Source organism: Empidonax traillii, unplaced genomic scaffold, assembly GCF_003031625.1.
Source record: "Empidonax traillii isolate 1590-97213 ecotype Southwest subspecies unplaced genomic scaffold, ASM303162v1 scaffold84:size2688230, whole genome shotgun sequence".
NCBI lineage: Eukaryota > Metazoa > Chordata > Aves > Passeriformes > Tyrannidae > Empidonax > Empidonax traillii.
In genome coordinates this window covers 1,709,548-1,720,073 of record NW_020955277.1, presented here as the reverse complement: position 1 = coordinate 1,720,073, position 10,526 = coordinate 1,709,548, and the positions used below count along the sequence as shown (strand labels likewise).

General features: G+C 44.7%; 1 protein-coding gene across 2 annotated transcripts; it reads left to right on the top strand.

Annotated features, from left to right (window-relative positions):
* LOC114056196 (protein mono-ADP-ribosyltransferase PARP12-like) lies at window positions 1-2,532 on the top strand. 2 transcript variants are annotated; one of them, XR_003570946.1, is made up of 3 exons: window positions 1-84; window positions 519-1,245; window positions 1,409-2,532. XR_003570946.1 is itself a non-coding variant. In XM_027881201.1 (2 exons), the coding sequence occupies exons 1-2, from the start codon at window positions 72-74 to the stop codon at window positions 797-799; spliced, it is 294 nt and encodes a 97-aa protein (XP_027737002.1). In that variant the 5' UTR covers window positions 7-71; the 3' UTR covers window positions 800-863. The 2 variants fall into 2 exon arrangements, 1 of the variants encoding a protein (XP_027737002.1); XM_027881201.1 differs by lacking the exon at window positions 1,409-2,532 and having other exon boundaries at window positions 7-84; window positions 519-863.
* The last annotated feature ends 7,994 nt before the right edge of the window (window positions 2,533-10,526 follow it).

Genomic DNA, 10,526 nt, shown 5'->3' with positions numbered 1-10,526 from the left:
CAAGGCCATCCAATATATCTGCTATCTGTGAGCAGAACTTTGACTGGAGGCTCTGTGGGACTCATGGGACAATGTATGGAAAAGGTACAAGTGTAGAAGTGTGGGTGTAGGAGCTATAGCAGCACGGGCTGGAGACCCTGGCCAGGCTGGTCTGTGAGTGTGATGTGACTGACTGTCTCTGACCCCTACACTCTGCTGTTATGGCATTCTTCCCTGCCTACATCTGCATTGCTGCAGACAGCATCCACAGCAATCCCATTCCAGGAGGGACACATCTCTTTGCTTCAGATACCTGCTGTTCAGCAAAGCTCTTGGACAGATGGGACTGGGAGCTTGATGGTGAAATGTGACTAGAGTTTGTTGATGCTTTACAATAAGCCGACGTGTGTTGCCATCCTGGCGAGAATGTGTGTAGGGCTGCCTGGAGTTGTTGAATTGCGGGCTGCCAAAGTGCTGATCACAGATGTTTGATGCTCAGCGGGTGTATTGTCTTACCTGTGGCTTTTTCTGGTTCCTAGGAAGCTACTTTGCCCGAGATGCCGACTATTCTCACAACTACTGTTCTGCTCGCAATGGTCGCTACACCATGTTTGTAGCTCAAGTTCTTGTTGGAGACTTTGTTCAGGGAAACTCTGAATACTGTCGCCCTCCACCCCGAGCCAGCAATTCAAACAGTCTTTATGACAGCTGTGTGGATGACCCAAGAGACCCTTCCATCTTTGTCATCTTTGAGAAGCAACAAATTTACCCTGCCTATATCTTGGAGTACAGCATTGAGGCCCATTGTGTGGTCCTGTAATGAATGGTGGAATCTCCTTTGAATTCGCACTGAATAAATTACTCCTTAATTACTTTTTTTTTAATCTTTGTTCAACTTTAGTAGTAGCTTTGGAACACTTCATAATGTGATTAACAAATATCATTCCCCTAATGGTTTTGAGGTATAGTTTTTTTGGTAGGGGCTATTCTTTTTCCAGCAGAAAGCGCTAAACTTTAGTATTCATTCTAGCTTGTAACAGGGATGAACTTGCCTTGCATACCCTGATACAGTGACACCTACTGCTTCTGAAAGCAGCAGCACTGAGTGTACAATTAACTGATACGACCACTTAGGATTGATTCCTGCCTGTGCTGGTACTGATGTGCCAAAGGGAGACTGGGCAAGGAATGTGGAAGAAGGAAAAGTGAAAGTACCTACATCATGGTGCACAAGAGAGGAATCATGGCCTCTCTTTTCAGCAAACGGTAGGAAGCTCCTGCATCCTGGAGGCTTTGCAATTAATGCTGGCAAAGGACTCTGCTTTGTTTCCTGGTCTCATTGCTGACATCTCTTCTCACCTTGTTCTGCTATGTCAAGTTTGACTGCCTCTGCGACACCCTGTCCTTCCTCTGTCACCGCTGGGTTTAGGTCAAGAAAAGCAGGCATATTGCAGCTGCTGAAGTTGAATCCCCCACCATGCCATGACACCGACAGTGAAGAAGTCTGTGGTGAGCTCAATAATGGCACACAGCAGTGTCCCACCAGGGCTGCAGAGCCACTGCCTGCAGCAGTGCGCAGTGAGACAAAGGGGCTGCGTGAGGGTGGCCACTGGCACGGCCACCTCCTTTCCACCCTGCAGGCTGAAGCTGGTGGTGGCTATTTTGTGTTGCCCTGCTGCTGCCTGGCACTCCTGCCAATGATTGAGAAGTTTCCCAGTAATGTGTGCTTTGGCTGGGATGGATGTGGAGGAAGCTTGGATGGTGGTCATAGTACTTGAAACTTGGTGGATGGTGGGATAACATTTAGCGTGACCCATATAATGGAAACAAAAATTTATGGTTTATTTTAAAACAGTCTTGATGTATAAGCTGTCGTAATTCAGCGAAGGAGTCACAAGTGGTTCGACTGTGCATGCCATAGGTGGAAAGAACCAAGAGGAGGGATGACTGTAGGATCTCATCAGCTTTCCTAAAGCCTGTTACTTTGAGGCACAATCAGTGCCCTTAGAAAATATCAGAAAGACAGCTGACTTCAATGAGTCCCTGGGCTGCCCTAATTCATGAACTTCCATGTTCCACTGCTTTTGCAGGAGCTTAAAGGTTGTTCTGTTACAAATTAATGATCTAATCTTATCAGACACAGGTGAGCAGAGAACTTTCCATGCAATCAGGAAGTAAAAATGAAAGTCATTTAAATAGACTTTTTCCTGGATATAAGATATTTTTTATTTAAAAAAAAAATAAAAATAAGGAAAATACATACCAGCTGCCGCACACCTTTCTCAATAAAGAAAGTGGTGTACTTTTAGTGAACAGTTTGTTGCTCTCCTGTACTGTCAATACGACTGCATTGGAAAACTGCTGTGATTTTGTAGAGCTGTTTGCCATGGATTTGTCAGTTGTCCTAGGTCTGCATCCTGTGCCTTGCATGAACATGAATCTGAGCATTATTTGTACAAACAATAACAGAAAGTCTGTTTTAACATGATAATTTTATAAGTAGCTGGGATTGCATAGAGATCTTCTTTGTTTTACAGACTTGCTGTCTGGCTGTGGCACCCAATTATCCTCAGGACGGGAAGGGACTGAATAATGACCATTTTCAGCTGTCACCTTGCTTTGATCCTTGCAACATTGCACAAATTTTCTCCATGGCTTCATCAGCTTATGGGGGGTTGCATGCGCAGCCTATGGACAGGACAAGGGCATGGAGATGGAGGGTTTGGGAAGAGTTTTGGTATTAGAGAATTATGAGAGTTATTAGAGAAAATGCTCTGTGGATTGATGCCTTTATATGGACCATCTCCTCCCATTCTTCTCCTCCATGACAGAAGAAACCATCCATCATGTGGGAAAAAGTTGTTTCCAGCAAGGTGGGAGTATGATTGCCAAAATCATCAGGGGCAGGAGAAAGTAAGGGAGAGCCTGCTGAGAAGCAGGCCAGCCACTGAAAACAGGGGTGGGGGTGTAGATCTGAAATAGAAGAAACTGGGAAGAGAATAGAGAACACGTGCAAACATGCACAGTTGGGAACAAAATGAGATTTTCCAGTAAGTCAAAACTATTTCTAACTGCAGTAAGTTTCTTGCAGCCTCCAGCTGCCTCCAGAATTAGGTGCTGGGTGTTATATTGAGAAGGTCAGACAGATTCTGGTGTGAGCAGCTGTAACAGTGTGCTGATGTGGGATTGCTGTGGGCTCTGCAGGTGTACCGGAGTACCGGAGTACCGGATCTGACATGGAAGCTGTCCTTGAGGAGCCCGTGCTCTTTCACAGTCACTCACTGCAACACTCCCTCTGTGTCTCCCAAAGGAGCAGTCCTGCCTCCAGTGACAGGGAGAGGGGCTGGGGAGGAGCAGATGCAGGGCATTCACCTGCTTGAAAACTGACCTAGTTAAAGCCCCCTCAAAATACAAACCCAAAATATGGTGTTTGGCGTGAGCAGTTTCCAGTTCTGCTTGTGCAGACACCAGTAAGAAGGCAGAGTGGGTTGTGGCATGAATTTTGACTGGCATAAGATGAAATTGAACCTTTATCCCAAGCAGATTTGGGAATCTAAAGCTAAAAGTTTTGGGAATATTTCAGTTAGTGAGGCACTGAGAGAAGAAGCTGCTAGTAAAAGTGAAAAGCAACTTAATCTATGAATACTTCTTCAAAGGAGTTTTGTTCTGTATTGTAAATATGCTAAAACTTCTTCCCAACTTGAACCTCCTGCTACCTCTGGAGTGCCTGGGTGCCTTTGAAGTACTGAGCAGAAAGCATTCCTCAGCAGCCTTTTAGATGAGAAATGCTTGCAAACCATTATCAACATATGGAATAGTTGGCAGGCACTAGGTATGGATCTGTGAACTTTTCATTCTTTTTTTTTTCCCCTGAAAAATATTGGAGATCTCTCTTCCCTTTGTTGAGAATGGGTTAACTCACTCACAGTTTCAGAGTCACCAAGACGGTGACGGAAAAAAGTCTGGCCTGAGGAATTCTGTGAGTAGCCAAACTGATTTCTGTGGGGTTTGCTGCTTTCCCTGTGAGCCAGACTGGCATTGGATGGGCAAGTGCTGGGGTGGGCTTGTCCTGCAGCAGCAGACTGTCTTTGTGATCTCTTGGAGAGGCAGCTGTGGGCACCGGCAGCTTTTCCAGAAATTTCATTAGGACTTGCTTTTCAGGAACCAGCAATAATTCAGAAGGATCAATTGCTTTTTGTACCCCTATAAATAATGCATTTCTTCTACGTACTCAGATGTGTACTGTCTTTGTCTCTGCCTGCAAAGCTGTTAGCTCAAGTGATCTTTTCATCATAATGTATCTCTAATTGATTTTCTTGTGGTGCTCTTAGGGCTTCATAGCATCCCTAGGTTTAACACGGTTACATATTCATGCAAGTGTGCTAGGCTTTCTATTAAGTAACACCTCAGCAAGTTTTCAGGCTTCCTTTTAATTTACTTGTGCCTAGTTTGACTTTTCAGCATTTGTAAGAAAGCTTTTTAACAATTTTGGGAGAATTTATTACAGGATGGCTAAACTGCAGAAACCCAATGCTTGATTGAACACGTTGAATGAGACGTTATTTTCCAAAACACTTAAACTTTTAAAAATCAACCTGAGCCCTATAACGTGGCACAACCGCTGTATGGGTGCCAGGTGAAGAAAACACACATATTGTTCTTGGCATGGCATTCTCAACAATTGCATTATTTAACAAGGCTGTTTCTAGTTTGAGGGAATAATTATCCCGAATCACTGTGTAGCTGTGGTAATGATGGGGGCTGAGGGTTTGGGGAAGGGCAGGGGTCTTTAGGGACCTGTAGGAGACAGATCTGTAGAAATCAGACTCTTATGTCTCATGGAACAACTTTTTCTATTTTCTCCTGTTCTCTTGTAGTCCTGTTTCTTTTGATGAAGCCTGTTGTCTGGTATGTAGAGTGCTAGGCATTATTTCCCAGAGCAATCAAACTGTCTTTACAAAGTTACTTTTACATCTAGCTTACAAATGGGAGCAACAGGGAAGGCTGACCTGGTTCTTATTCATCTGTTCTTAATAAGCTTAGATTTTCCTTCCAGAGGGTTTGCAGCAATGTCAGAGGGCCCATTAATTGGTGTGCCAGTGCTCAACTTATAAATACTTGGGAAGTATCTACACACGATATCCCCACCACTGGAGGAAGCTCTGTCTTTATCCATCCCCAAAGAGAAGCTTTATTTCAGTGTGTGTTCTCTGAATAATTTTTCTTTGTCTGTATCTTCAGCTTTGGTATCCTTAACTAATTTTTTTTTTCAACATGGTTTTCTCTTCACTAAGCCCAAAGGAGATATTGGAAGTCCCACTGGTCTCTGCTTTAACACTTTGCTTTCACTCTTGTTTCTTGCAGGCTTTTTCTGACTGCATTTTGCAGATAGCCCCTTGTACCTTCCAGTTGTTTTTTCTTTTGAAAATTCTTGTAAGTTTATGGGGTTTTTTACTATGCTCTGCAGATTCATCTCAATCTGTGGTTCATTCTTCTGTCCTGAAGGCCAGCTGACCTTTATTTTGCCTCTCAGCTCAAGCAGGTTCTTCTAAGAGTATTTTTCTATATTCTTTTTCCTCTTTTATCCTTATACAATCTGACCTCATTTTAGCAATTACACAACCTCTGCCTTCACATAACTTATTGGACCGAATGTCCTCACATCTATCATAATGTCTTTTTAAAAAAACCCCTCCCTTTTTGTTTTGCTTTACAGTGTTTGTTGATTTCGTTTGGCTTCCTTTTTTTTTTTTTTTTTTTCACTGAGCAAATCAAATTCTTTACTAACAGAATTCCCTCTCTACATTTCTTTAGTCAGAGATGGGATTAGTTTCACTGCATGAAACTGTAGGCTGCTAACTAAACCTAAACTTTTTGACAGTGCTACCAAAAATACATTTCTCCCATCAGGGCCTCCTCCAGCTGCTGCTATTTCTGTACAGTCTGAGTAACTCCATGATGTGTCCCACTCACCGGATTTTCTTTTCTTTCCCAGATTGACTTTTGGATTGGTTTTCTTTTCCCCTCCTCCTCAACTTTTAGCTCTACTTGCTCCAGTTAACATGTGGCACCTAGGCAGTTTCCTGAGCTGACACATGATTGATAAGACTCATAAGTAATGCAAAAGCTTCATTACATATCTGGGAAGACAATTTGCAGGACTCCTGTCTATCTAAATGCTATCAACTGATGTAAAAATTAACATAACCCTCTAAACCCTGTCAATTCAAGATCATCGTGGAAGGTGGTGTTTGCCAAGAGAAGCAGCTCCTTGCAGTGAGTAGTACAAGGGACATGGACTTGGTAGGCAGGTGATCTAGTTCCGCATCTGCAGAGGTTTTGTTGGGGAACCCAGGCAAATTTGGAAGTGTTGACTTCTACAAGTGAAACATAGATAACAGCCAAGTAATACTATTGTTATCTAACCAGGGTCAGGTGTCTGTTCAGTGCGTATTCCATGGGCTGGCACACTTAGAGGGCAGAAAATTCCATGCCTGGGTTTGAGCATGGGCAAAAAGAAAATCCAAACCCTTTAGGACTTGTTTTCTTCCCTGAGGATTTGGAAACCAGACAACTTTCTGGGCTGTGAAATGGTGACAACAGTCCAGGAATTCCTGCACAGTTTGGGCTTCCTTGTCAAGACTACTGTTAAGCAACCTGTCAGAAGCTGATAATCTTTTTCTTCTTCCTCCCTTTCCATGTGCTGGCCTCCCCGTTGGGGTGCTCTTTATTTTGCTCCTTGCATGTCTCTTGCCTTGCCTCAGTGTCTCACTAGGGTTCATGTGCATTTTGATGTATTCAGCAGCCTCTCATGATTTTATTTGTATCACTCAGGACCATAAGAGGTTGAGGTCTGAATGTTGTTTATTTTTTCGACCAAATCAGAACCTTTCAAAATTGCTTTAATTTATATTAATTTTTTTTAATGCTGTGCGTGCATCTGTGAGGAGATTGCTCTTTTCTTTTTGAAGTCCCAACAACTAACAGCAGAGGACAGTGCCAGGAAGCTATCTCACACACTGAGGAGGACCATTTTGAGAGCTGTGGTGATGTTCTCCAATCCTACGTGGAAGGGCTGAGGAGATGGCAGCAAGCACCACAGACTGCAAGAGATGGATGGGACTCTGGGAATACGCCACCCTACTGGTCCTCAACCACGCATGCTCTGATGAGGAGGCAGCAGTATCCAGCAAACAGCTTCTGGTAGGAGGTGAGGTTCAGCTGGGGTACACTGGGAAACTCCAAGTCATAGGCAATTACCCCTGGTTAGAAGATAAAATACTGTTCTACAGGCTCTTTAAGCCAAAACTTTTTTTTTTCCTGATGAATAATTCATAGTTTTCTAGTCTCCAAACCACTGTGCTGCTCCTTTAACCTCTATACAGGCAGAGAAGACAATTCAGGCTGACCAGAAAGGCAGTCTCCAGTTTCAAGCAGGTTCTCGGCAGTATCAGATCAACGTCAAAGGTGAAATATCCATTTGCTCGATGTCTAATGCAGGTGGGATGTGACTGGCACTGCAGTGCAGCAAGTCCTGGGAGAGGGCTTGCAGGCAGGGACACAGAAGAGGTGAGAAGCACTTCGTGGATTTTTAGCAGTCTGTGCTACAGCAGCATGGATGAGAGGGTGGAAAGTAGGGGATTCTTCACTGGGCAGGCACAAGGACAAGAGCAGATGTTGGTGCAAGGAAAGATACAGCCCCAGCACAAGCAGAGAGAGTGGTGAGGGGTGGGAGCTGAGGGTGGATTTGGGAGACCCCTGAGCATGTCTTCAGGACTCAGGCTGCACCACATCTCTTAGGACATCTCCAAGAAAGAAAAGTCCTTTTTGAGACAGGGCAAAACCAAGTGAAGATCCGTTCTTCATCTGTCAGCCAGGTCTTCAGGTGTATGTTCAGAGTCACTGCGATAGACACGGAAAATGGAAATGGCACAGGATAGAAGGGAGAAACAAACTAAGGGTACCCCAAAGAGAGAGTGACCCGAACTTCCCCGCGTTGCTGCCGGTGCCGGCGGAGAAGGTATCCCGGACGCGCTACCAGGCAGCCCGGTCCCCGTCCCTAGGTGGCGGTGCCAGCCCGTCGCCGGGAGCTTGCGGGAGCCCAGGAAGAGCCGGTCCTGCTCCAGACCCCTCGGGCTGGGGCACGGCGAAGGGGTGGTGGGAGAGCTGCGGGGGTCGCGGTGCGTGTGGGGCAGAGCGGGAGCGGGAGGGCATCGCACACGCCCAGCGCTGACCGTCAGCAGCCGCAGGACCTCCTGGGTCCTGCACCACAGCCCGGTTAGTGCCCCCTCCCCAAAAAGTCACGGTTTAATTGAGACTGCTGAGCACTACGTGCAGATTAGTGCAGGGTGGGACGCACGGCAGGCAGAACGGGAGGAAGATGTAAGAGGCAAAGGCCGCCGAAAGGGTTGCTTTTGGGAAGTGCAAATACTTTTGGGATTGCCAGAAACTCACCTGCCTCATTCTGTTTATCATTCTGCACTATCTATCCATCACCGACAGGATGGAAAGCTGCCGGTATCAGCTGGATGGGCACATGTGGATGGTTCAATATGGGAAGCAGGTGAACACCTCCCTTCTCATGCCAGCACCCCACGCCAGTCACTCCCTTCCTGCTCTTCTTATCCCAAAGTGTAGGAAAGACTGCAGCATACCAGGACAAGAGGTACATCAGAGCCCATACTCATCACTGGGTGACAGAGGTGCCCAAACAAAATTATAAGCTCAAGGCAGACTCGTAGCAATACTTTCCCAAAATGTTCTTCCTGCCTCCAGTATTTTTTTGCTTGGGAATCTCCTGCATCAGAGTTGGTATCTATATATGGATGCGTTCTTCTTTCAGTAATTATTCCATTGCTTTTTAAATGTATATAAACTCTTAGCTTCCACAATACCTTGTGGCAAATATTCTTGCAGCTGAATGGGATATTTTTTTGGTTCAGGCTCTCCTTTGACTTACTTTGAACTCAGCACTTGTTAGCTTTGTTTAATAAAAGGGATGCAGATATTCTCCCAGTGTTTTCTTCATCACCTTGCACATTTTTGTCATTTTTTTGCTGATCTTCCTCAATGTTACCAGGGAACTCAGCTCTGAAAAGAGTCTGCCTTTACAGATGGCTTGGGAATTTGTTGAAAAATCATTTTAATTTGAAAGTTTTGTGTACGTGAGAAGATCTCACTTTCTGCAAACTTCTGCTGAAAAACAAATTCCAGAAAACCACCTGCTTTTCCCACCAAAGCCCCTGGGAGCCATCTCCATCTATAAGCTCACTTGGAAATAATTCCAGAGCCTGAAATCACAGCTCCTTCTTTTGGGGAACCTCTATTCCACCCTTTGAGGGCAGTCAGAGGAGAGTGAAGGGCTTTTGGAAGCAAAGAGGGTGGCACAGTGCAAGGATGGTGAAGGGAGGTGACAGTGCTCAGACTGCACTGCAGCCACCAGCAGTCCTTGGTGGGGGGCACAGAGAGGAGAGGTGGACATGAGAGAGCCCTTCCAGTCTGCTGGGGTGCAGGGACTGGCAAAGGGCAAAGGTGATGGCTTTGAACTGAAAGAGGATACATTTAAATTAGGTATTAGGAAGAAATTCTTTAATAGTGAAGGTGGTGAGGCAATGGAACAGGTTGCCCAGAGAAATTGTGGATGCCTCCTGCCTGTAAGTGTTCGAGGCCATATTGAACAGAGCTTTGAGCAATCTGGTCTAGTTGAAGGTGTCCTTGCCCGTGGCAGGTTATTGAAATTAGATGATCTTTAAGGTCCCCTCCAACCCAAACCATTCTGTGATTTTATGATTCCATGAAAGCAAGCAGAGAGACCCTGATGTAGCTCAGAGATGAGTCCATGACCTGACTGGTTTAAATCACTGTCTTTTCCCCGTAACTTGTACAGATGCTAAATCCAACCTGTCTGTGACACCACTGTGGCCCAAAGCCAATTGCTAACAAATATTTCTTTCCCTTGTCCAGAACAAGGTGCTGTCCCTATAAATTCTGCAGCTGTGGAGCCATGGTTTCATCTGTTCACTTTGGAATTTCAAGTTGATTCACAGAAATATGAGAGAGCTTTCAAAGGTAAAAAAATCTATGTGTTTACCTCTTGACATACTTAGAGGGAGATAACTGTCACACAGCTTCTTCTGCAAAATGCCATTGAAAATCCTTTTCTGCTTGAATGTGAAAGCAGTGAGGGAATATTTCATGGGGTACAAGCAGCCTGTCAGCACAGGAATAAGGGGAAGGAAGTAAAACATAAAATGTGTTTTTTGCAAGCTAATCAGAACTGGTGGCTCTGATGTGAACAGAGACTTTTTAAAGTTGTGTCTGTGTCTCCTTGATATTACAGCATGCTGAGCTAAGGTTGTAAATATGGGAACCTTCCTTATGTATTTCTAATTAGGAAATCAAGAGCTCAAATTAGGATAAAAGTATGTTGAAGGGAATGATAGAGGTTAAGTCGTCCTAGATATGATGTCCCTCTTGTGCACAGACAGTGTAGGTGATTGTTATGTACTTTGTAATTTGACTTTTTATATGTATTTGGTTTACCCTGG